Below are 26625 nucleotides of genomic sequence, written 5' to 3'. Positions count from 1 at the left end.
TCCCGCTGGGCCTCCGCCTCCCACAATCCCCCGCGCGCGCGCGCGCGCGCCCTCCCTCCCTCGGCCCTCCGACGGCCGCCCACCGTTTCCGGGCGGAACGTTTCCGGGCGGAACGCGGGAGCCGCGCACGGCGTTGCCGCCCCGGCGCCGAAAGGGCGAGCGCCGCCGCCTCCTCCCCCCACTTCCGGTCCCCCGTCCGGCCTCGCCCCGAGGGCCTGAGCGACGGGCCTTGACGACCGGCCTGAGCGACGGACCTTGACGACCGGCCTGAGCGACGGGCCTTGACGACCGGCCTGAGCGACGGGCCTTGACGACCGGCCTGAGCGACGGGCCTGACGACCGGCCTTAGCGACCGGCCTTGGCGACGGGCCCTTCTTGGGCTGGCGGCCCGCGGCCCTGGGCCGGGACGGTCCTCCTGCCGGCCTCCGGCCCCAAATGTCATCGCCTTGATTCTCTTTAGTTGCCATTGTTTTTACGAGATGTTCTTCCCCTCGACTCTGTTTATCGCCATTGTTCTCGTCTGTCCGTCTCCCCCGATTAGACTGTAAACCCGTCAAATGGCAGGGACTGTATCTGTTGCCGACTTGTTCATTCCAAGCGCTTAGTACGGTGCTCTGCACGTAGTAAGCGCTCAATAAATACTATTGAATGAATGAATGAATGAATGAATGTCCGCCTGTGGGCGGAATCCCCGGATTCGGGCGGGGCTGGGGACGGGCGTGGGGGGGGGCCCGGGGCCCGGTCCTCGACCCTCGAGGGAGAATAATAACGTTAATAATGTTGGTATTAAGCGCTTACTCTGTGCAGAGCACTGTTCTAAGCGCTGGGGGAGATCCAGGGTCATCAGGTGGGCCCACGGGAGGCTCCCAGTTAATCCCCATTTTCCAGATGAGGTCACTGAGGCCCAGAGAAGTGAAGTGACTTGCCCACAGCCACACAGCCGACAAGTGGCAGAGCCACTTGAGAATCATCATCATCATCATGGTGGAATTTCTTAAGCGCTTACTAGGTGCCAAGCCCTGTTCCAAGCGCTGGAGGGGGGGGATAGAAGGTCACCAGGTGGTCCCACTTGGTACTCCCGGTCTTCATCCCCGTTTTCCAGATGAGGGAACCGAGGGCACAGAGAAGTGACTTGCCCAAGGTCACACCGCAGACAAGGGGCAGAGCCGGGATCAGAATCCAGGTCCTTCATTCATTCGATCGCACTTATTGAGCTCTTGCTATGTGCAGAGCACTGGACTGAGCGCTTGGAATGGACAATTGGGCAACAGGTGGAGACCATCTAGGCCCATGCTCGATCCATTAAATAATAATGTTGGGATTTGTAAAGCGCTTACTATGTGCCGAGCACTGTTCTAAGCGCTGGGGTAGATACAGGGTCATCAGGTGGTATTTGTTAAGCGCTTACTATGTGCCGAGCACTGTTCTAAGCTCTGGGGCAGATACAGGGTAATCAGTTTGTCCCACATGAGGGTCACAGATAATCCCCATTTTCCAGATGAGGTAACTGAGGCACAGAGAAGTGAAGTGACTTGCCCACAGTCACACAGCTGACAAGGGGCAGAGCCGGGAGTCGAACCCATGACCTCTGACTCCCAAGCCCGGGCTCTTTCCACTGAGCCGCGCTGCTGCCACGTGGCCCAGTGGACCGAGCACGGACCTGGAGGTCAGAAGGACCTGGGTTCTAATCCTGGCTCTGTGACCTTGGGTGAGTCACTTCACAGCTCCGGACCTCAGTTACCTCATCTGTAAAATGGGCGTTAAGAGTGTGAGCCCCATGAGTGTGTCCAATCTGCTTAAACTTCTATCTACCTCAGCGCTTAGAACGATGCTTGGAATAAGCGCTCGACACATACCGTGATTATTAATATTCTTATTATTGCTTCCCCCTAACGATTAATTGGCAGAGATGAGAGAGTGCATGTGGCCCGGCATAAACCGCTATAATTACCGTCCACAGGGTCTGGGTCCTAAAGTTTCAGGACTGGCCTGTTGCTTTCAAATTGGGCCAAGTTCCTAGCATTCATTCATTCATTCAGTAGAATTTATTGAGCGCTTACTAGAGCACTCACTGTACTAAGCGCTTGGAATGTACAAATTGGCAACAGATAGAGACAAGTCCCTGCCCGTTGACGGGCTTAGCACTTGGGAAGGCAGAAATAAAATTCAAAGGAGCCTGGAAAAGTGGCCTTGCCAACCCGGGGTGAAATTCGGTAGGGGCGAGTGAAAAGACTCGACCGTCGGCAGCCGGGTAGACTGTTCCAGCGCTCTTCCCGCTCCCGATCCCCGGGGCCCGGCCACGCGGGAGTGATGCAGGCCCACCCCGGGGACGGTGGGGTTCCCATGGTTTCCTGCCAAAGTCGGGGGAAGCCTCGCCCAATGGCTCCACCACCCTCCCTGCTCTCTCCTTGCTCGGCCTCAGCCTCCGCCATCGGACGCAGACCGTCTGAACTTCCCGAATGTCGTGTGGTTGGCCGGCTGGACCGCAGCTGCGACTTCTGTGACGTCAGTTGGAGTACTGTGAAGTCGATAATCCTGTTCTTCAGTGTTGGTCATCACCTTTAGCTTTATATCTTTGTTCACTTCTCCCTATATGTCTGTCTGTCATCACCTTTAGCTTTCTGTCTTTGTTCACTTGTCCCTTTACGTCTGTGGCCAACCCCGCCCCCTCATTCTTAGGTCGTGAGCCCCTTGAATCCGGGGATCAGGTCAATGTCTCATCTGTGTGTTTCTTTCCTCGTGCTTAAGACGGCGCTTTTCACGTAGCACGTGTTAAATAAATACTATGACTACTGCTAAGGCAGTGCTCTCGAAGGTCCCAATATGTAGAACCTCGCTGTGGGCAGGAAATATTTTTTTCTTGGTATTTGTTGGTATTTGTTAAGCGCTTACTCTGGGCAGAGCACTGTTCTAAGCGCTGGGGGAGATCCAGGGTAATCAGGTTGACCCACGTGAGATTCAAAGTCTTAATCCCCATTTTACAGATGAGAATATGTCTATTATACTGTTATACTGTACTCTCCCAAGTGCTTAGTACAGCGCTCTGTGCACGGCAAGCCCTCAGTGAATATGACTGATGGATTGAGGAAGGTGCCCATTTAGCGGGAATCAATGTAGCCTAATGGAAAGAGCCCGGGCCTCACAGGACCTGGGTTCTAATCCTGGTTCCACCGCTTGTCCGCTGTGGGACCTTGGGCAAGTCACTTCACTTCTCTGTGCCTCACTTACCTCATCTGTGAAAAGGGCACTAAGTCCTACTCCCTCCTACTTAAACTGTGAGCCCCACATGGGACAGGGACTGCGTCCAACCTGATTAACTTGTATCGACCCCAGGTCTTAGAACCGTCCTTGGCATATAGTGAGTGCTTAACAACTACCCTAAAAATAATAATAATTTTTAAAAAAGGGAATGAGTTGGGAGCCCAGTCAGCCGTGAAGTAAATAGGAGTCAACACTATGCATCTATTATCAAAAAAGCCAGCGTGATACTGGAGAGTATCAACAAGCACTTAATCCACATAAAGTGGAGCTTCTGCCCTCCCAATCATCATTAAGGTACTTTGTCCATTTGGAAAAAAAAAAAGGAAAACTGGAGAAGGTCATTCAATGAAGAAATCAATCAAGCAAATTATATTTATTAAGCACTTTCATTCGTTCATTCAGTCAACCGTTTTTATCGAGTGTTTACTGTGTGCAGGGCACTGTACTAAGCGCTTGGGAAAGTACAATCCCGCAATAAAGAGTGACAATCCCTTCCCACAACGAACTCAGAGTCTAGAGGGAGGAGACTGACAGACATCAATTTTACTACCCTATTAATTTTGTTAACGAGGTGTACATCCCCTTGATTCTATTTATTGCGATTAAGTTGTCTTGTTTTTGTCCATCTGTCTCCCCCGATTAGACTGTGAGCCCATCAATGGGCAGGGATTGTCTCTGTTGCCGAATTGTACATTCCAAGCGCTTAGTACAGTGCTCTGCACATAGTAATTGTTCAATAAATACTATTGAATGAATAAATAAATAAGATTACAGATGTATACATAAGTGCCGTGCGGGGGGCGGCGGAGAGCAAAGGGAGCAAATCAGAGTGAAGCAGAAGGGAGTGGGAGATGAGGAAAAGCGGGATTTAGTCTGGGAAGGGGTCTTGGAAGAGATGTGCCTTCAGGAAGGCTTTGAATGGGGAGAGAGTAATTTTCTGGCAGATTTGAGGAGGGAGGGCGTTCCAGACCAGAGGTAGGACGTGGGCCAGGGGTCGGCAGCGAGACAGGCGCGATCGAGGCACAGTGAGAAGGTCAACTCCGGAGGAGCAAAGTGTGTGGGCTGGGTTGTAGAAGGAGAGAAGCGAGGTGAGGTAGGAGCGGGCAAGGTGATGGACCCCTTTAAAGCCAATGGTGAGGAGTTTTTTGTTTGATACAGAGGTCGGATAGGCAACCGCTGGGGATTTTTGAGGAGGGAAGGGGTGACATGTCCCGCACGTTTCTGTAGAAAGATAATCCGGGCAGTGGAGTGAAGTACGGACTGGAGTGGGGAGAGGCAGGAGGTTGGGAGGTCAGCAAGGAGGCCGATGCAGTGGGATGAGATGAGTGACTATTAACGCGATAGCGGTTTGAATGGAGAGGAAAGGGCAGATTTTAGCGATCTGGTGATGGACTGGACAGGTAGGTCGAATGAGAGAGTGGGGTCAAGGATAACGCCGAGGTTTCGGGCTCGTGAGATGGGAAGGATGGTCGTGCCTTCTACGGTGACGGGAGAGTCCGGGAGAGGACGGGGTTTGGGTGGGAAGATGAGGAGCTCCGTTTTGGACGTGTTAAGTCTGAGGTGAGGGGAGAGCATACAAGTAGAGATGTCTCGAAGACGGGTGGAGATGTGAGCCTGGAGAGAGATCGGGGGAGGAGATGGAGATTTGGGGACCGTCCGCATAGAGATGGTAGTTGAAGCCGTGGGAGCGAATGAGATCTCCAAGGGAGCGCGTGTAGATGGAGAACGGAAAGGGACCGAGAACTGAACCCTGAGGGACCCCAACAGTTAGGGGACGGGAGGCAGAGGAGGAGCCCGCGAAGGAGGCCGAGAATGAACGGCCAGAGAGCCGAGAGGAGAACCGGGAGAGGACGGAGTCGGTGAAGCCGAGGTTGGATAACGTATCGAGGAGAAGGGGATGGTTCACAGTGTCAAAGGCGGCTGAGGGGTCGAGGAGGGTTGGGATGGAGTCAAAGCCGTTGAGATCATTGGTGAACTCAGAGAGTCGAAGGGGGATGGGGGGGCGAAAAGGGAACGGGGCTTTTAAGTGGGGGGCAAGTGAGGCAGGACTCGGGGGTGGGCGGATCAGAAAGTCTCCATCTGAGGTCTTTCCGACCCCACTTGTAAACTCGGCTCTTTACGGTACTGCGCGGAAGCGGTCAATACCCCTTCTTAGCGCCCCTCCTTTTCTCTCCTCCATCCCAGCCCGCACACTCCGCTCCTCTGGTGCCACTAACCTTCTCACTGTGCCTCCTTCTCACCTGTCCCTCTGGCCCGTGTCCTACCTCTGGCCTGGAATGCCCTCCCTCCTCATATCCGCCAGTTATTCTTCCCCCCCCTTCAAAACCCTACCGAAGGCTCACCTCCTCCAAGAGGCCTTCCCAGACTAAGCCCACTTTTCCCTCCGCTCCCCCTCCCCTTCCCGTCGCCCCGACTCGCTCCCTTTGCTCCACCCCTCCCTCCCCGCTCCCCAACACTCGTGTATATATGTACATATCTAGAATTCTAATTATTTATATTGATGCCTGCTTACCTGTTTTGATGTGTATATATTTATAAATCTATTTATATTGACGCCTGCTTACTTGTTTTGATGTGTGTATATATTTATAATTCTATTTATATTGACGCCTGCTTACTTGTTTTGATATGTGTATATATATCTAATTCTATTTATTTAAATCGATGCCCGTTTAGTCATTTGGATGTCGGTCTCCCCCTTTCTAGCCTGTAAGCCTGATGGGGGCAGGGATTGTCTCTCTAATGCTGAATTGTACTTTCCAAGCTCTAAGAGGAGCGGCGCGGTCCAGCCGATAGAGCGCGGGCCTGGGAGTCAGAAGGTCATGGGTTCTAATTGCCGCTCCACCACTCGCCTGCTGCGTGACCCTGGGCAAGTCACTTCGCTTCTCTGTGCCTCATCTGTTAAATGGGGATTAAGACTGTGAGCCCTATGTAGGACAGGGACCGTGTCCAACCCGAATGCCTTATATCTACCCCAGCGCTTAGAACAGTGAAGCGGCGTGGCTCAGTGGAAAGAGCCTGGGCTTCGGAGCCAGAGGTCATGGGTTCGAATCCCGGCTCTGCCACTTGTCAGCTGTGTGACTGTGGGCAAGTCACTTCACTTCTCTGTGCCTCAGTGACCTCATCTGTAAAATGGGGATTAACTGTGAGCCTCACATGGGACAACCTGATTACCCCGTATCTACCCCAGCGCTTAGAACAGTGCTTGGCACATAGTAAGCGCTTAACAAATACCAACATTATTATTAGGTGCTCAAAAATACGATCGAATGACAGAGGGAACAGTGCCTGGCACATAGTAAGCGCTTAACGAGTACCATCATGATGATGATGATTACTTAGGCCGGTGCTCTGCACGCAGTAAGCGCTCAATAAATACGATGGAATGAATGAATGAATGAATGAAGGAATGAATGAATGAATGAATGTTGTCTTGTTTTTGTCCGTCCGTCTCCCCCGATTAGACCGTAAGCCCGTCGATGGGCAGGGACGGTCTCTCTCTGTTGCCGAATTGTCCATTCCAAGCGCTTAGTCCAGTGCTCTGCACATAGTAAGGGCTCAATAAATAGGGAAGCAGCGTGGCTCAGTGGAATGAGCCCAGGCTTGGGAGTCAGAGGTCAAGGGTTCGAATTCCGGCTCTGCCACTCGTCAGCTGGGTGACTGTGGGCGAGTCACTTCACTTCTCTGGGCCTCGGTTCCCTCATCTGTCAAATGGGGATGAAGACTGTGAGCCTCCCGGGGGACCGCCCGATGACCCTGTATCTCTCCCAGCGCTTAGAACGGTGCTCGGCACAGAATAAGCGCTTAAGAAATACCGACCTTATTATTAAATACTATTGAAGGAATGAGTGTGGCCGGGGTCCGGGTGGGGGGCCGGGCTGAGGGAGGGAGGGCTCTGGGAGGGGGAGTGGGGCCGAACTGGGGCTACATGAGATGGGGGTGGGGGGGGGGGGCTACTAGTGGGAGGGGCTCCATGCAGACAGGGTGGTGGGGGGCTACTAGTGGGAGGGGCTCCATGCAGACAGGGCGTCCGGGGGGCTACTAGTGGGAGGGGGTCCATGCAGACAGGATGTTGGGGGGCTACTAGTGGGAGGGGCTCCATGCAGACGGGGCGTGCAGGGGGCGGGGCTCCCGATGGGAGGGGCTTCACATAGAGGGCGGGGCCACGAGGGGCGGGGCGATTCGTGAGTGGGCGGGCGGGGGCCGGGACCGGCGGCGGTGGCGGCGGCGGCCGCAGGCTTTCGGCGGAAGCTCCCGGCCCGGAAGGAGAGGAGAGGAAAGGAAAGGAAAGAAAAGAAAAGAAAAGGAAAGGAAAGGAAGCGTCCGGGGCAGCTGCTCGGCCTGTCCCGTCCCGTCCCGTCCCGTCCCCACCGGCCCCGGACGACGGGGACGGCGATGGCGGCCACTCCGGCCACGCGGCCCGTCCGGCTGTCCCACCATCCCAGGTGACCATCTTGGCCTTCCTCAAGCGCTTACTCTTTGCCCAGCGCTGTTCTGAGCGCTGGGGGAGACCCAGGGTCATCGGGTGGCCCCCCGGGAGGCTCCCGGTCTTCGTCCCCCTTTGACAGATGAGGTCACTGAGGCCCAGAGAAGTGAAGGGACTCGCCCACGGTCACTCAGCTAAGTGACAGAGGCTGGATTCGAACCCACGACCTCCGACTCCCCAGCCCGGGCTCTTTCCACTGAGCCGCGCCCATCTAATAATAATAATAATATCAACATTTGTTAAGCGCTTACTATGCCGAGCACTGTTCTAAGCGCCGGGGGAGATACAGGGTCATCGGGTGGTCCCCCGTGAGGCTCGCAGTCTTCATCCCCATTTGACAGGTGGGGGAACTGAGGCCCAGAGAATAATAATAGTGGTGCTTGTTAAGCGCTTACTATGTGCAAAGCACTGTTCTGAGCGCCGGGGGGATACAAGGTGATCAGGTTGTCCCACGTGGGGCTCACAGTCTTCATCCCCATTTTCCAGATGAGGTCACCGAGGCACAGAGAAGTGAAGTGACTTATCCAAAGTCACCCAGCTGAAAAGGGGCAGAGCCGGGATTTGAACCCATGACCTCTGACTCCCAAGCCCGGGCTCTTTCCACTGAGCCGCGCTGCTTCTCGTGAAAGAGCACCGAAGTGACTGCCTGCGGGCACGGCAGCAAAGCAGGACAGCGGCTGAGGGGTGAGGGTGGGGGCAGCCTGCCTTTGCCCTGGGTTTGCTTGAATAATAATAATAATGTTGGTATTGGTTAAGTGCTTACTACGTGCCAAGTACTGTTCTAAGCGCTGGGAGAGATACAAGGTCATCAGGTGGTCCCAACGTGGGGCGCCCAGTCGTAGTCCCCCTTTTACAGATGAGGTCGTTGAGGCCCAGAGAAGTGAAGCGACTTGCCCAACGTCACACAGCTGTCGAGTGGCAGAGCCGGGATCCGAACCCACGATCACCGACTCCCGAGCCCGGGCCCTTTCCGCTAAGCCACGGGCTTCCTCTTAGCACCGGATGCCTACGGAGCACGAGTTGCCCGAGGGCAAAGGGGTGAGTTATTCTGCGCCCGGCAGACCCTTGGTAAATGCAGCTGATTGACGGCCTTCAGGGGAAGAGCGGGGCTCAGTGGAAAGAGCCCGGGCTTGGGAGTCAGAGATCATGGGTTCGAATCCCAGATCTGCCACTTGTCAGCTGTGTGACTGTGGGCATTTCACTTCACTCTCTGAGCCTCAGTTCCCTCATCTGTAAAATGGGGATTAACTGTGAGTCTCGCGTGGGACAATCCGATGACCCTGTCTCTCCCCCAGCGCTTAGAACGGTGCTCGGCACATAGTGAGCGCTTAACAAATACCTAGAGATGGATCTTCCGCGTGCTCCCCAGTCAGTAGCTGCTTTAGTGCACTGATCGAGAGAAGATCAGAGGTCATCTATTGTTCCAGTACTCTGCCCTTCTGGGTCAGCAGCTTCTTCAAAAACAGTTGACACGTCCCTTTCAAGTCGATTCAGAAGTTAGCCGGCGAGCTGGCGGGTCGAGTTCCGCTCTCTCGGATTGGGAGCGAGGGCGGGAGCCGAGTTAGTTTAACAGGCCTTGCCCAGTGCCTGTCGCAGTGTCCGGCCCGGCCACCAGCTGCACGGGAAGACGGACGGATGAATGGAGGCAGATACAGATCTGATCACGGGTGTGGGTCCCAAGCAGACCCGAGAGCTCCGGGCCGTGCTAACGCAGTAACTGCCGTGTCCCTGGACGGCTGAAGGGTCTGGAACGGGTGCCGCGTGCCCCCGGGGTGGCCTGGTCGGGGACCTGAGATCAGGACTCCGTGGCACCCCCCTCCTCCCCTCCCGCCCCGTGGGGAGTGAGCCGAGCCCGCTGGCTGTCCGGGTTAGGTGGGAAATGAAACCTTTAGTTGGTTCCCGACCGGGCGGCCCCGAGCCTCGATCCCGAGCTGCGACCCCGTGCTGAGCTGCGGACCCTCCGGGTCGGGGCCTGCAGCGGCTGGGGCAGCGACTGAGACACTGGGGCGGGAGTTGAGACTCTGCCAGGTGGTCTGTGGTTGTCTGGTCCCAGGAACCCCAGAAACCGGTCCCGTGGGGAAATGATAGCCGGCCGGGCCCCTCCTGGGCCGGTCCAGAGTTCGGCCGGGGCCCCTTGGTCCCGTCCACAGCTGATGGGTCTAGAGGCCGGGCAGCAGCTGTAGATTTCTGATGGTCAGAGCAGGCCGCCCCGGGCCTTGAGGGGGTCTGCCGACCTGGCATTCCCAACTTAGGGCTTCGCTTTCCCACCCATAACCGGTGCCCACCAGTTCCTGATCTTTCTTTTTTTTTTTTTAACGTTATTGGTTAAGTGCTTCCGATGTGCCAGGTACTGTACTGAGTACTGGGGTAGATAAAAGCTAATGGAGTTGGACACAGTCCTTGCCCCACGTAGGGCTCTCAGTCCTAATCCTCATTTCACAGATGAGGTAACTGAGGCCCAGAGAAGTGAAGTGACTTGCCCAGAGTCACACTGCGGATGACTCGCGGAGCTGAAATTGGAACTCGGGTCCTCTAAGTCCCGGATCCGTGCTCTTTCCGTTAGGCCACACTGCTTCTCTAAAAATAATGATGATAATGATAGTAATTGTAGTACTTGAGTGCTTACTATGTGCCAAGTGCTGTTTAAAGTGCTGTAGTAGATACAAGTCAAACGTGTGGGACGTAGTCTCTGTCCCACGTGGGGCTCACAGTCTGAGTAGGAGAGAGTAGGATTTAACCCCTATTTTCTAGATGAGATAACTAAGGCACAGAGAAGTGAGGTGACTTGTCCAGGGTCACACGGCAGACACGGGAACAGAGCCAGGATGGCTGCTGCTGGAGTTTCCCTGTAGGTGCCCTTGCCTCTGAGGAACTCCGTGTGAGAGAGAGGAGAGAGAGAGAGGGATTTGGGGGCGGGGGGGGGGATGTTCTGTGGCCTGAGGGATAGCATTCCCTGATCCCCAATCACTCTCCACTTCTACCCCAGGTGTGGGGTTGGTCAGATGACACCTGGTTGTGAAAGCCCTCTCTAGCCAACCCTGACCTTGAGCTTTTAAGCAGGAAGTCACAGAATTGTTCCAGGGAACCCGAATGCTCTTCAGGGGGCTCACCAGCCGTTCCTTTTCATTCATCCGATTGTATTTATTGATCACTTACTGTGTGTGGAGTACTGTACTTAGTGCTTGGGAGAGTACAACAACAAACGGACACATTCCCTGCGAGTTTAATAATAATAATAATGTTGGTATTTGTTAAGCGCTTACTATGTGCCGAGCACTGTTCTAAGCGCTGGGGTAGACACAGGGGAATCAGGTTGTCCCACGTGGGGCTCACAGTCTTCATCCCCATTTTACAGATGAGGGAACTGAGGCACCGAGAAGTGAAGTGACTTGCCCAAAGTCACACAGCTGGCAAGTGGCAGAGCTGGGGTTCGAACCCATGGCCTCTGACTCCACAGCCCGAGCTCTTTCCAGTGAGCCACGCTGCTTCTCTAAGTCTAGAGGGGGGAGACAGACATTGATAGAAATAAATAAATGACAGATATGTTTGTAAGCGCTGTGGGGCTGGGAGGGAGGATGAATAAAGGGGGCTGCCCTGCCTGCTCGTGGGCGGTCTTGGGCCGGGCCCCACGGTTGTGGCACCTGCTTCCTCTCTGAGCATTTAAAGCTCTGTCTCATGAATTGGGGCAGGCAGGAGAACTACTCCTTGGTTAAATCGTCAAGTCTGAAAACAGCCTGTGAGAAGCCGGTGGGAGGCGGGGGAGCGGAGGAGGAAGAGGAGGGCTGCAGGGGTCCACGGTGGAGGAGAGGCCTGGCTGCAGCCCTCTAGCTCCAGTGAGCCCTCCCTATCCCCTTGCTGGAAGTTGGGCGGCTCCCCGCGTGAGCCGAGGGACGTGTCCGAGGGACGCGGCGGGGATGGCCGGCGGAGGCCCGGGTCACCCGGCGGGGGCCCTTCCGCCGGACACGACGAGGTTCGTCGCCGCCTCGACTTTGGCCGAAACCCAAGGCGGCGACGACCCGGGATGCGGCCCGGTGAGAAGGGAGCCAAGCTGGAGAGCTCCTGCTCCCTCACGGCACCGCCAGGGCTCGGCGTCCCCGGCTGCCGCTGCCACGCACCGCTGTCCTCTGCCGACTGTGCCGGGCTGGGCCCCCCGACCCCACCCCACCTTCCCTCCTTTCCAGCCAGCCCCTTCTCCTGCTGTTCACTCATAAATGTGGGTGGGACGTCCCAGCCCTCCGGTGACCCTCGTATCTCTGTGTCGGTGGCCGTTTCTTGACCCTCCTGGTCATGTGCTAAAGTTACCTGGCCAGGCCCCTCCCTTCCGGGCCCCTTCCATCTGCGCCCCTCCCTTCCGTGTCCTGTTGACTCTGAGCACTAAGTCCCTTTAGTCTTGATTTCTTTCAGAAGCAGCATGGCGTAGTGGGTAGCGCACGACCTGGGAGTCAGAAAGTCATGGGTTCTAATTCCGGCTCTGCCACTTGTCTGCTGTGTGATCTTGGGCGAATCCCTTCACTGCCCTGTGCCTCAGTTACCTCATCTGTAAAATGGGCATTGAGACTGTGACCCTCATGGGACAGGGACTGTGTCCAACCTGGTTTCCTTGTATCCACCCTGGCGCTCAGTACAATGCCTGGCACATTGTAAGCGCTTAACGAATGCCACAGTTATTATTATCATTAGAGAAGCAGCATGGCTCAGTGGAAAGAGCCCAGGCTTCAGAGTCAGAGGTCATGGGTTCGAATCCCGGCTCTGCCACTTGTCAGCTGTGTGACTGTGGGCAGGTCACAACTTCTCTGTGCCTCAGTTCCCTCATCTGTAAAATGGGGATTAACTGTGAGCCTCACGTGGGACAACCTGATTACCCTGTATCTCCCCCAGCGCTTAGAACAGTGCTCGCCACATAGTAAGCGCTTAACAAATACCAACATTATTTATCATTCGTTTTCTTATCATTTAACCCTGAATGCTGCATTTCTCTAATCTCAGAAACGGTCAGATGGGACTCTCCGTTAACATAAGTGGAAAGAGACTGCATGCCTTTGGGTGGCGGTAGCAGGGAGGCGGGGCCGGCAAACTTCAGCATCCCCTTTTGCATCCCATCATCGGCTCTTCGCTGTTTCCCTGGCTCAGGGCACTAACCCCTAATATTTTGCGGGGGCTGGGGCCTCGGGCCTCCTCCACCTCTTTTTGCAAATTGGGATTGAGGACTTCCGACAGAGCACGAGTGTCTTCAAGGCCTCGGGCTCAGGGGCCCCTGTTGGGACCCTGGTGACGGGGTGGGTGGTGGGGAGGAGAAGAGGGCGTCCTCTTAATAATAATAATGATGTTGGTATTTGTTAAGCGCTTACTATGTGGTGAGCACTGTTCTAAGCGCTGGGGGAGATACAGGGGAATCAGGTTGTCCCACGTGAGGCTCACAGTTAAACCCCATTTTACAGATGAGGTAACTGAGGCACAGAGAAGTTAAGTGACTCACCCACAGTCCACAGCTGACAAGTGGCAGAGCCGGGATTTGAACTCATGACCTCTGATTCCCAAGCCCATGCTCTTTCCACTGAGCCACGCTGCTTCAGCCATTGCCTCTGTCATCGTCATCTGTGTAGAACTCTGTACTAAGCGCTTTTAAAAAATGGTATTTGTTAAGCATTTACTCTGTGCCATGCACTGTTCTAAGAGCTGGGGTAGTTACAAGGTAATCAAGTTGGACTCTCTCAGTCCCACATGGGGCTCACAGTCTTAATCCCCGTTTTGCAAATGAGGTAACTGAGGCACAGAGACGTGAAGCGATTTGCCAGAGGTCACGCAGCAGACAAGTGGAAGAGCCAGGACTAGAAGCCAGGTCCTTGAGACTCTGAGGCCCATGCTCTATCCACTAGGTTACGCCGCTTCTCTGGGAGAGTATGATGCCTCCATCCCACCCTCCCCTCTGAGTCCAAGATGGAAAAAAGGAAAAGAAAAAAGCCAGTGGTTTGTAAGGCTCTGATACTACAGGGGGTGGGGGGTAGGTCTAGTTAGCAATCCTTTGTAGTAATTGGACAAATCAAAGTTAACGTGGTAACTGCGTTGGGCAAGTATATCCTGAAACAGTCCTGAAATATCCTGCCTTTCAGATTGCTGAAGTTGAAGGAGAAGTTCACCTCCAAGTTCGGATCCACTCCTAAATTTTATGTGCGAGCCCCAGGGCGAGTCAACCTAATAGGTAATTGGTTCTTCATTCTTTTCACTCTCTGCTCCACAGGGGAAACTCTCCAGCAGGCGGGCAGCGGCCAGAAATTCGAATGCTCACTCCATCCACGAGGGGAAATGGCCCCCGTGGCTAATCGAGATTTGACTGGCCTGGGCCTGTCCTTGTCCTGTCCTTGGGGTCGCAGTTGAAAGCCCCATTCGGCTGTCTGTAGCCTTCCTTTCCAAGTTCGCCGGCCTTCCTTCGGTGGCCGGTGGCCAGAATGGGGTTCTGTGGTCTGAGCGAATCTGTGACGGGGGTGCGATCTGGAGAAGCGGCGTTTGGTTGGCTTACGGAGTTGGGCTCCACCTCGCTGTGGAACCATGGCCTGGTTACAGGCTCAGGCCCGAGAGTCCATGCTAAATTATTATTATTTTTTTAACGTATGCCAGGCACTGTTCGAAGTGCTAGGGTAGATACAAAGTAATCCGGTCGGACACAGTCCCTGTCCCACGTTGGGCTCACAGTCTTAATCCCCATTTTCCAAATGAGGGAACTGAGGAACAGAGAAATGAAGTGACTTCCCCAAGATCATACAGCAGGCAGATGGTGGAACCGGGATTAAAACCAGCTCCTCCTGACTCCCAGCTCTGTGATTTAATTTCAGAGCGGGACTTGCTTCCCACCCGTCTCTTGGCCTTTCCTTGTCAGATCTTGGTTCTGAATGCCTGGGCCGCTGATTCATTCAGTAGTATTTATTGAGTGCATACTATGTGCAGAGCACTGTACTAAGCGCATGCAATATGCTTGGATTTGCACCCTTTACTCGCCACCTCTTCAGCCCACAGCACTTATGTACATATCCATAATTTCTTTCTATTAATGTCGGTCTCCCCCTCTAGACTGTAAGCTCACTCTGGGCAGGGTAAGTTCTACCAATTCTCTTATATTTTACTCTCCCAGGTGCTTAGTACAGTGTACTTCTTGCACACGGTAAGCGCTCAGTGAATATGACTGATTGATCCAAAAAGGGCAGTCACACGTTACTGAGCCCTGCAGAGGGATCTGCACTATTAGAAACTCTCCAACGTTCCAAAAGGAATTGGGAGGGGGAAGCTTAGGAAATTCATTCTCACAGGGAGCTGTGCAGCCAGAAATACTATAGGTCCAGAGGATGAGCGGGCCCGTGCTGGGTCAATCAGTCCATCAAGAGTATGCTATATACTGAGCACTTACTCTGGGCAGAGCACTTGACTAAATTCTTGGGAGTGTACAATAGAGATTCTAAATGATAATACTAATTATTATTATTAACATTATTGTTGTTGTGGCACTTGTTAGGCGCTTACTATGTGCCAGGCACTGTTCTAAGCATTGGGGTGGATATAAACAAATTGGATTGGGCACGGTTCCTGCCCCACATGAGGCTGACAATCTTAATCCCCATTTTACAGCCGAGGTGACTGAGGCACAGAGAAGTTAAGCGACTCGCTCAAGGCCACGCATCGGGCAAGTGGCAGAGTTGGGATTAGAACCCAGGTGCTTTTGACTCCCAGGCCTGTGTTCTGTCCACTAAGCCAAGTTGCTTCTTGACATGATCTCTGCCCTCAAGAGCTTACAATCTAGTGGGGCAGACAGACACTGAAATTAAAGTTAGGAAGAGGCAAGAGAGTATAAAGATATGAAGCAGTGTGAGGGGCAGTGAGTACCCAAGTGCTTAGGTGTTGCAGAAGTGTTCAAGTGGCAGGAGGGGGGAAAATTGGGTGGTATCACTAGGGAAGAGTCAGAGATGGAGAGGAGAGTCAGGTTTGTTGGGTGGGCCCTGTTAGGTTCCTGGAGGGAGAGTCAGGGATGGTGAGGGGATAATCGGGGGTGTTAGATACTCCATGCTGGGTCACTGGGGGAGAGTCAAGGATGGCGAGGGGTATTAGATGGTCCGAGCTGGGTCACTGGGGGAGAGTCAGGATTGTTGGATGGTCGGTGTTGGGACACGAGGGGAGAGTCGAAGGTGTTGGATGGTTCATGCTGGGTCACGGGGGGGATGAGTTGATGGAGAGGAGAGAGTCGAGGGTATTGGGTGGTCTGTCCCTAACCATACAGATGAAAGACCAAGATGGCAACTAACAGCCAGTTCCCCCAAGTGCTATGGTGCTGACGTCTGACCCAAGATTGGCATTTTTGTTCTTAGGTTTTTGTGTGGAACTGGTGCCCTAACAAATGTCTCTCTGATGAATCTGAGGCACTTGGGTGAGGGGTTGGGCTGGCAGTCACTGCCACATTCTCATCTACTAGTTGCATTTCCCTCCCGAAACAATCCAGTCCTAACAGTGCACGTGAATGTGTCCAATACCCGCTGTTATCTGGTGGTGGCTGCCGCTGTCTGGAGGAATGGTTGTAACCTTTTGCCCCTCTTGTCTTCTAGGAGAGCACATAGATTACTGTGGATACGCTGTCCTGCCTATGGCGGTAGAGCAGGACATCCTAATCGCAGTTGAACCTGTGCAAACCCAAGTTCTCCAACTGGCCAATACTAACCCTCTGTACCCGTGAGTATTTGGTATTAACAGCTGTACGGGACTCTGTCTGTGTGTGTGTGTGTGTTTTGACCTATCTGTGTAATTAGTTCCATGCGTCGCCATTCTCGGAGATGGGATCGCAGCTTATCTGACTGAAAGGGAAGGTTGAACTGAGATGACTTGGTGCCAGATTGAATATGTGGGTCGAATGAGAGAGTTGAGTTGAGGATAATGCCAAGATCACGGGCTTATGAGACAGAGAGGATAGTAATGTCGTCTACAGGGATGGGAGAGACAGGGAAAGGGCAGGGTTTGAGTGGGAAGACGAGAAGTTCCGACGGGACCTGGACCTGGGCACGTGTGAAACAGGTTCCTCCGCACTGGCCGGCCTGTCCCTGTCCGGGAGCCTGAGCTTCCCGTGTCTCCAGGGGAGCAGAGGCAGCCCCAGCGACCCCTCGGTCCTCAGTCCCAGCCCACGGCCCGGCTTCCCACCGGAGAAGACCAGGATGCCTCTGGGCCCCGGCGCCCCACCAAGCAGCAGAGCTCGGCACGGCCCCTGGGGCCCCCGGACCGGCTCCAAGGACGGATGGATGGACGGACGGAAGGACTGGCCGAGGAGACCGGAACAGGGAGAAGCCGAAGAGTAGCAGCGCGCAGATCAGAAAGGATGAGAGAGAACGTTGCTGCCGTCCAAGAGAGCTGTGCTGCCCGGGAGATACCTTAGGCCAGGCCGAGGGAAAGCAGCGTGGAGGAGGAGGAAAGGTGGCATTTGCAGTCAGACTTTCCTGGACTTGCCAGCCACTGCGGCCCCTGTGACGCTTTACCTCACTGAATTGTGAGGCTCCCTGGGCCTCACTCTGCACTGCCCCAGTCCTGCCTTCTCCCCAGTGATGGTCATCACCACCGTCCACTCTTTCCACACTCATTTTTTCCTTCCTTCTCTCACTCTCTTTCTCTCCGTGTTTCTCCTCCCACTTTCCACCCTCCGTTCTTTCTCTCGCTCACCCCCTACGGATGTTGCCGACCTTTTGTTCTGAAGGCCGGGGGAGGCCTGCTTGGAGGGGGCTTCTGAGCAAGCCGGGAGATCAAGTCAACATCTGGCGGCTGCCACCTTAGAAGCTTAATCAGTTGGCTCTCCAGTGGAGGCGAGGGTGTGAGGAGCTTGTGCTGGAGGATTTTCTAAGCCTCCCTCCCTCTTGGTCCTGGCCTGGCTTACACCCCTGCTCCTCCTCCTCCTCCTGCTGCTGCTCTTCCTGCTGTTCTGCGTTGGCTTCTATAGTCGTGGCTTCAGCCCTCAAGTGGACAGGAGAGAAGGGCCAAAAGTGGGTCCTTGGTTCCCTGGGCCAACATCCTAAGGCAATAGCGGGCCGACCAGGGGCAGAAGGAGCGGTTGCGGCCCATTGACAGGACCCCGACAGCTTCAGCAGTCCTGGCGGCTCTGGTGGGAGCCACTGACCCAACCCAGCAGGGTGTCCTTGCCCCGTTGGCCCTGAGAATCATCGGGGGAGGAAGAGTAGCGGTCTGCTGACCCAGGGGGATTCAGGAAACTCCAACTCGGCAAGGAGAGGCAGAGAGAGGGGCTGGAGGAGACTCCGAGGGGTGGAGAGCATTGGGCGAGGAGGAAATGACTGGGGGACCAGCAGAGGTGGGGAGAGGAGTCCCCTGGGAGCAGGGGCAGAGGGGCATCACATTGGCTTGATAGTCGCACGGTTCGTCCCCGCTGGGATGTGGCAGGGGAAGGGGGACGCCTGCTTGCGTGTTTCCGGAAAGGTCCGAGTGGAGGTTCCCTCGGCTTCTCTGCAGGACTGCCAGCCACCATGCCGGGATCGTTACTTGGGCAAAACAATAGCTTCTATTAGGCCGGCCGTCCAGAGGGTCCCTCCGCCCCCCCAGAACCGGCCGGCCCAGCGAGATTCCCCCAGGCCCGGGTCTTCTCTAAGCCGGCTGGAGGGCCGGAACCGGAGCCGGGACGTTCGCAGCCCCTCCAGAACGTACTTGAAAGCAAAAGACTCTGGGAGTTTCGTAATAAACCGAGAGGCCCAGAGATCTTTATCTCCGAGCGGAGTTTTGGATCGACAGTCTTCCTTTTTATGGTTCACACTTCAAAGGCAGTGAATCCTTTTAACATTCTACAGTCCTTGCCTCGGCTGTTTGTTTTTTATTATCTTCTTTTTTCCCAAAACCCAACATTAGTTCCTGGCTCGAGCTGTGTGTATTTTCATGTCAACTTTAAACACGGCATTTTCTTTAGATGATAAATTTTATTAATCGGAATAACTGAAGAAATGACAGGGCAGACTTTTTGCCCACTGATGAATTCCGCCCATGTAATGAGCAGAGTCTCCGGGCCCCCTGAGACATTCTCACTTGGATCTGCTTCCTTTTCGCAACCTCAACCCCACAGCACTTATGTCCGCCGCCATCATTTATTTACTTATATTAATGTTTGTCTCCCTCTCTAGATTGTAAGCTCGGTATGGGCGGGGAGTGTGTCTACCAACTCTTTCGTAGTGTACTCTCCCAAATGTTTAGTGCAGGGCTCAGCACACAGCACTCGATAAATACCGTCGATCGATCGACTGAGTGTGGCAGGAAAGTGTGTTTCAGCCTGAAGTGGAATTGCCGTCGTGACCGCAGCAGTGAGCTCGGTCCTACCCGACACGTCCCGACTCGTTCCCACCATCACTTTGGTGGAATGGCGGCCTGGCCGGGCCTCTCCTTTGGCACTGGCCGCCTGGGGCCGTGTCTTGCCTGGCCCCGGCCCCGGCCTGGTTCGGAGACTGACCCCTTTCATGCCTGTTGGAGAGTGACTTTTAATAATAATAATGTTGGTATTTGTTAAGCGCTTACTATGTGCAGAGCACTGTTCTAAGCGCTGGGGGAGACACGGGGGAATCAGGTTGTCCCACATGGGGCTCACAATCTTAATCCCCATTTTACAGATGAGGTCACTGAGGCCCAGAGAAGTTAAGTGACTCGCCCACAGTCACACAGCTGACAAGTGGCAGAGCTGGGATTCGAACTCATGACCTCTGACTCCAAAGCCCATGCTCTTTCCACTGAGCCACACTGCTTCTCCGTGTCTCTTTTAGAGTGACACGATCTGGAGTGATGGAAAGGCATACCCGGAAAGCTTTCTAGAAGAAACGTGACCTAGTGGAGCACAGGCCTGGGAGTTCGAGGATCTGGGTTCTAATCCCACTTGCCTGCTGTAGCACCTTGGGCGAGTCCGTTCACTTGTCTGGACTTCAGTTTCCTCCTCCACAGGGGATTTAATACCTGTTCCCTCTTTGCACGTAGTAAGCGCTCAATAAATACGATCGGATGAATGAATAGGAAAAGCTTTTGAGGTCCTGGAACTTCTGGGCACTTTCGCACCCTCATCAGCCACGGGGCTCTGGGGTTCCGTGGAAGTGTCTGGGCCGGGGCGGCGAGGGCCACCGTGGGCCTGAGCTGTCTGGGCGTGGCCCCGGGCTGGGTGGCTTCTGGCCGATGCAGAGAGAATGCATGCCGCTTTCCACTATTCATTCAATAGTATTTATTGAACGCTTACTATGTGCAGAGCACTGTACTAAGCGCTTGGGATGAACAAGTCGGCAACAGATAGAGACAGTCCCTGCCGTTTGACGGGCTTACAGTCTAATCGGGGGAGACGGACAGACGAGAACAATGGCAATAAATAGAGTCGAGGGGAAGAACATCTCGTAAAAACAATGGCAACTAAATAGAATCAAGGCGATGTACAATTCATTAACAAAATAAATAGGGTAATGAAAATATATACAGTTGAGCGGACGAGTACAGTACTGTGGGGGTGGGAAGGGAGAGGTGGAGGAGCAGAGGGAAAAGGGGAAAAAGAGGGTTTAGCTGCGGAGAGGTAAAAGGGGGGTGGCAGAGGGAGTAGAGGGAGAAGAGGAGCTCAGTCTGGGAAGGCCTCTCGGAGGAGGTGAGTTTTAAGTAGGGTTTTGAAGAGGGGAAGAGAATCAGTTTGGCGGAGGTGAGGAGGGAGGGCGTTCCAGGACCGCGGGAGGACGTGGCCCGGGGGTCGACGGCGGGATAGGCGAGACCGAGGGACGGCGAGGAGGTGGGCGGCGGAGGAGCGGAGCGTGAGGGGTGGGTGGTAGAAAGAGAGAAGGGAGGAGAGGTAGGAAGGGGCAAGGTGACGGAGAGCCTTGAAGCCTAGAGTGAGGAGTTTTTGTTTGGAGCGGAGGTCGATAGGCAACCACTGGAGTTGTTTAAGAAGGGGAGTGACACGCCCAGATCGTTTCTGCAGGAAGATGAGCCGGGCAGCGGAGTGAAGAATAGACCGGAGCGGGGCGAGAGAGGAGGAAGGGAGGTCAGAGAGAAGGCCGACACAGTAGTCTAGCCGGGATATAACGAGAGCCCGTAACGGTAAGGTAGCCGTTTGGGTGGAGAGGAAAGGGCGGATCTTGGCGATATTGTAGAGGTGAAACCGGCAGGTCTCGGTAACGGATAGGATGCGTGGGGCGAACGAGAGAGACGAGTCAAGGATGACACCGAGATCGCGGGCCCGAGAGACGGGAAGGATGATCGTGCCATCGACGGTGATAGAGAAGTCTGGGAGAGGACCGGGTTTGGGAGGGAAGGTGAGGAGCTCAGTCTCGCTCATGTTGAGTTTTAGGTGGCGGGCCGACATCCAGGCGGAGACGTCCCGGAGGCGGGAGGAGATGCGAGCCCGAAGGGAAGGGGAGAGGACGGGGCGGAGATGTAGATCTGCGTGTCATCTGCGTAGAGATGGTAGTCAAAGCCGTGAGAGCGAATGAGTTCACTGAGGGAGTGAGTGCAAATGGAGAACAGACTAGGCATGCCGCTTCTCGTTTGAACGTGTCCCAGCGGTTTGCAGAGTTTGGACTCTCACATTCTAATAATGATAATAATGTTGGTATTCGTTAAGCGCTTACTATCTGCAGAGCACTGTTCTAAGCGCTGGGGTAGATACAGGGGAATCAGGTTGTCCCACGTGAGGCTCACGGTTAATCCCCGTTTTACAGATGAGGCACAGAGAAGTGAAGTGACTTGCCCAGAGTCACCCAGCTGACAAGTAGCAGAGCCGGGATTCTTACCCATGACCTCCAATTCCCAGGCCTGGACTCTTTCCGCTGAGCCACGCTGCTTCTCTACCATTTCTTCGTGCACGCTGCTCGCGCGCCGGCCTTCGCCACTGAGAGCTGGGGTAGACAGAAGCTAATCGGGTCTCAGCCATCCCTCCGCCGACCCTTGGCCCACATTCTCCCTCTGGCCTGGAGCTCCCTCCCCTTCGCCTCCAACGTCTCACCCCTCTTCCCACCCTCCAAACCCTCTTAAAATCACACCTCCCCCAAGAAGACTTTCCAAAGGAAGAAAGTCTCCCAACCCCGCCGGGTCACTGGGGCGCCGGAGCCGGCAGCCTGCCGCTGGTCAGTGGTGGCGCGTTAGCAGCAGAGGGCAGCAGCCGGCCGGGCCGGGCCGGGGACTGAACTGGGGACTCGGTTTTCAGCGAGTCTCTTGATCCTTCTGTCTCCGCAGGGATTTCAGCGGCAGCGTTAATGACATTCAGATTAACCCAGCCCAACCTCTGTGGCACAACTATTTCCTGTGTGGACTGAAAGGAATCCAGGTAAACGGATGCACGAGCTCGCGCACGCGGCACGGGCCTGGAGGTCGGAAGGACGTGGATTCTGATCCTGGCTCTGCCACTTGTCTGCTGTGTGACCCTGGGCTTCTATGTGCCTCAGTTACCTCATCTGTTAAATGGGGGTAAAATCTGTTAAATCTGTTAATCTGTTAAATCTGCTAATCTGTTAAATGTTAAATCCGCTAAATGTTTACACCGTGAGCCCATTATTGGGCAGGGATTGTCTCTATCTGTTGCCAAATTGTACATTCCAAGCGCTTAGTCCGCTGCTCTGCACATAGCGCTCAATAAATAGTATTGAATGAATGGGGGCGTTAAGACTGTGAGCGCCACGTGGGATGTGGACTGTGTCCAACATGATTAACTTGTATCTGTCCAGGTGCTTAGTACAATGCCTGGCACATAGTAAGTGCTCCACAGATGGCATTAAAAAAACCAACAGCAAACGAAAACAGCACGCGCGGACACGCACAAACGCTCACACTCGAAGCTGGCCACATGGCCCTCTTTGTAATTGCCAACGACCAGGGTTAAAATATGTATCCAATGTCCCGTTTTTACCATGAACAGCATTCTCTTAGTTCGTTACACTTTAATTGGTGGTTCTGTCCGAAGTTCTGCAGTGTGCAGACTTTAGGTTATTTTACAAACATTCACTTCTATTGTGTTTTGCAGAGCTATCTGAAGTAGAGTTTTGAAATATCCACTTACTGGATATCACCATTACAGACAATAGGAACGTATAAAAATAATGGGCCTTCAAGCTATCTTTCTGCCGGTTTTTATTTGGCTAATTTTTTCATGAGAAGGACCCCGTCAAATCCTGTAACTTGAACCCCAAATTTAAGGAGGGGTTTAAAAAGCCATTTTTGTTCTCGTTTAAACTGGCTTGCATAAAATTAGGAATAGACACAAGAGAAGTTAATCGTCATCCTTATATTATCTAGAAATTTGGAAATCTAAGTTCCCCCTTCTGATGGAAACTCAACCCGGCCCGGTGGAAAAAGCATGGCCCTGGGAGTCAGGCAACTTGGGTTCTAATACCAGAGCCACCACTTGTCTGCTGCGTGACCTTGGGCAAGTCACTTAAATTCTCTGTGACTCAGTTCTCTCATCTACAAAATGGGGATTCAATACCAGCTTTCCCTCCTGCTTAGACTGTGAACCTCGTGTGGGACCTATCTCTCTTTGTCGTTGAATTGTACTTTCCAAACGCTTAGTACAGTGCTCTGCCCACAGTAAACAATAAATATGATTGAATGAATGATTATCTCATCTGTACCCCAGCGCTTAGTACAGTGCTCGGCACGTAGTAAGTGCTTAATAAATACCGAAATTGTTATTGATGATAATGAGGATGTTCTTGATTAAGCACTCACTCCATGCCAAGAGCTGTGCTTGAGAAGGATACAAGATAACACAGTCCCTATTCCATATGGAGTTCACAGTGGAAGGGGGAGGGAGGACAAGTATTTTATTCCTATTTTACAGAGGAGGAAACTGAGGCTCAGAAAAGTTAAGTGACTTTTCTGAGGTCACACAGCAGGTCAGTGGTAGAACCGAGATCATTAATCAATCGGTGGTATTTATCGAGCGCTTAGTGTGCGCAGAGCGCTGTACTGAGCGCTCGGGCAGTACAGTGCAATAGAGTTGGTAGACCCGATCCCTGCCCACAAGGAGTTTACAGTTTAGAGGGGGAGACGGACATTCAGATGGGTTAGGGAGAAGGGAAATGGTAGAGAGTAGAAATATTTACGTAAGTACTGTGGGACTAGAGGGGAGCTTCAAAGTGCTTAAGGGACAAACAGCCAAGTTCTAATCGATACAGAGGGTAGGGTGGATAGGGGAAATAAGGGACTTAATTTGGAAAGTCTTCATGGAGGAGGCGTGATTTTAAGGGGGTTTTGAAGGTGGGAAGAGTGGGGAGATGGTGGAGGCGAAGGGGAGGGAGCTCCAGGCCAGAGGGAGAATGTGGGCCAAGGGTTGGCGGAGGGATAGTTGAGACCTGATTAGCTTCTATCTACCCCAGCTCCTGGTGGTGAAGGCCAGTGCGTGAGCAGAGTGCACAAAGAAATGGTAGAATTTGAGAGTCCAAACTCTGCAGACCGTTGGGACACATTTAAATGAGAAGCAGCATGCCTAGCGGAAAGACCATGGGCCTGGGAGTCAGGGGACCTGGGTTCTGATTCCGGCTCCACTACTTGCCTGCTGGGTGACCTTGGGCACGTCACTTAACTTCTCTGTGCCTCAGTTTCCTCAACTATAAAGTGGGGATTCAATACCTTCTCGGAGAAGCGGTGTGGCTCAGTGGAAAGAGCACGGGCTTTGGAGTCAGGGCTCATGAGTTCGAATCCCAGCTCTGCCACTTGTCGGCTGTGTGACTGTGGGCGAGTCGCTTAACTTCTCTGTACCTCAGTTCCCTCATCTGTAAAATGGGGATTAAGACTGTGAGCCCCACGTGGGACAACCTGATTCCCCTATGTCTACCCCAGCGCTTAGAACAGTGCTCGGCACATAGTAAGCGCTTAACAAATACCAACATTATTATTATTATTATTACCTGTTCTTCTTCCTACTTAGACTCTGAGCCCCGTGCAGGACGGAGACTATGTCCAACCCAATTAACTTGCACCTCCCCCAGTGCTTAGAACAGCGTTTGACACATGGTGAGCCCTCGACAAATACCATTAAAAAAAAAAAGAAGCTGGGGGTTCAGAGTCAGAGCTGGGTCCAACTGGGGACAGGGCTGTTGCAGAGTTTGGCAAAGCCCACGTCTGTCTCGGAAACCGGAGAGCGGTTTTATCGAAAACATTGCGTGCTAAGTCAGTAGGTCCGATTCCCCTCGGAGACGGCTCCGAGGATCGGTTTTGGGTGAAATGGTTTCCTCGAGGATTTCTGAAATGAGCTCGCCCAAGTTTCCGCATGAGCGCGCCTTGGCTGCAGCTGCGGGGCCCAGCGGTGGTCTGCCCGAGTTTCCGGAAAGGGAGCGTCGGGGGCCCGCGTGCAGGGAGGAGAGCCCCGGCCGGCTCCGTCGGTTTTCCGATTCTCCCCGAGGGCTTGTCGGTCGATGTTCCGGAAGTGTTTTGGGGCCTCTCCCTGGTGGCCGTGGGGCATTTGACTGGCTGAGCGCCTGAGAGGGGAGGGCTCCTCCCCTTGGCAGGTGCTCAGGACGTTCTGGGGGTTGGTTATTGTCACTGAGATGGTTTCCTGAGGCTGACTGACCCACCTCTGGCCGGCTTCATAAACCGCAGCAGTCCCTTTCACGCGAGTCACTCTTGTCTCTGGGGAGTCGAAAGTGTTTCTTGGGTGTGTGAGGCTTCCAGCCTCCTGGGGAAGCAAGAAGTGTGAGGGGCCAGCAAGCGAGGCTGGAGAAAGGGTTTCAGGGCTGCCGCCTGGGTCAGGGCCAAAGGGAGAGCCATTCTGCCAGCTCTGTCCTGACCCACGGTGCTGGCCCAACCCGGCTCTCTACCTGGGAAGCCGAAGGGGAAAGTCTAGGGAGAGGACCGGATTCTCATTAGCCTTCTCCGACTAGGCGGGGGTCCAGGCTGACCGTTCCCTGCTGTAGGGTCTGTCCCGGCTGCGATAGTGCGGGGTCCAGGTTGACCATTCCCCCGGGAGGGTCCAGCCTCCTTTGATGCCATGGACCACATGTCAAGCAATCTCCCGGCATAATTGCAGCTTCAGGATAGCCCCCTCCTATCGTCACTTTCCCGGGAAACTGGCTTGATTTCAGTCCAGTGACCGTGGGCCTAACCCTGCCCCGGGAGCGCTCTTGGCCGGGAAACAGGAAGCCCAGAGGGTGGGCCCGGCTCTGCCACTCCCCGGGAGGGAGTCCTGACCCGGCTCGTCACCCCCCTCGGCCTCGCGGTTCCCGGTGGGGAGACGGGTTCCGGCTCTCGGAGCTGCTTTCCTGGGTGAGTGGGTGTGGGCGTCGGCCGGGTGCTGGACGCCGCTTTCCTCGAAGGGGCGGCAGAGACTTTTACCTTTCCTTTCGAGTCCCTCTTGGGTCCGCCTAGCCACCCCAGAAACCTGCTCAGTGCCTGCTGTCTCTCTCCCTGCCAGGTGAGAGGGTCAGGGGGCCCAGAAGAGCAGAGTCTGGAGACGGTGACCCGCCCGGGCTGGGCTCGCCGTGAGCGGTCGAGAGACTCCCTGCAGGCACCGACCCCTCATCGAGCTGCCTCACCTCAATCTTCCCGCTCCCAACTGTCACTCATGAGCTCCCCGCTACTGTCACCGCCCGCCCTTGCCGAGGGATTTCGGCCCTCTGCCCAGCACCTCTCTCCCCTCCCCGTCTTCGACTCTCACCTTGTGGCCGTCGGTCTTTCTATCTCCTAGGAACACTTCAGCCTCCGGAACCCGACGGGGATGAACTGCCTGGTGGACGGGAACATCCCTGCCAGCTCCGGGCTCTCCAGCTCCAGTGCCTTAGTCTGCTGTGCCGGGCTCGTGGCCGTCACCGCTCAGGGATTGACCCTCTCCAAGGTAACTCGGGGTAGCGGCCCCCTCTCCCCTACCCGGGACTCGCGCCCCAAGCCGTCCGCGCCCGGCCCCTGAGGGGAAGGCG

At 54.4% G+C, this 26625-nt stretch overlaps 1 protein-coding gene across 1 annotated transcript in view; it reads left to right on the top strand.

The window, feature by feature from the left end:
* The first annotated feature begins 7483 nt into the window (after positions 1-7483).
* The window catches only part of GALK2 (galactokinase 2), a 46410-nt gene continuing 27268 nt past the window's right edge, over positions 7484-26625 (top strand). The window contains exons 1-5 of the mRNA XM_029070352.2: positions 7484-7706; positions 13858-13946; positions 16333-16456; positions 21953-22043; positions 26397-26543. Coding sequence (XP_028926185.1) covers positions 7657-7706; positions 13858-13946; positions 16333-16456; positions 21953-22043; positions 26397-26543 — 501 coding nt within the window. The 5' untranslated portion in view covers positions 7484-7656. The remainder of the gene's footprint in view (positions 7707-13857; positions 13947-16332; positions 16457-21952; positions 22044-26396; positions 26544-26625) is intronic.

Source organism: Ornithorhynchus anatinus, chromosome 8 (assembly GCF_004115215.2).
Source record: "Ornithorhynchus anatinus isolate Pmale09 chromosome 8, mOrnAna1.pri.v4, whole genome shotgun sequence".
NCBI classification, from domain to species: Eukaryota; Metazoa; Chordata; class Mammalia; order Monotremata; family Ornithorhynchidae; genus Ornithorhynchus; species Ornithorhynchus anatinus.
This window is presented reverse-complemented; position numbering and strand designations above follow the sequence as displayed.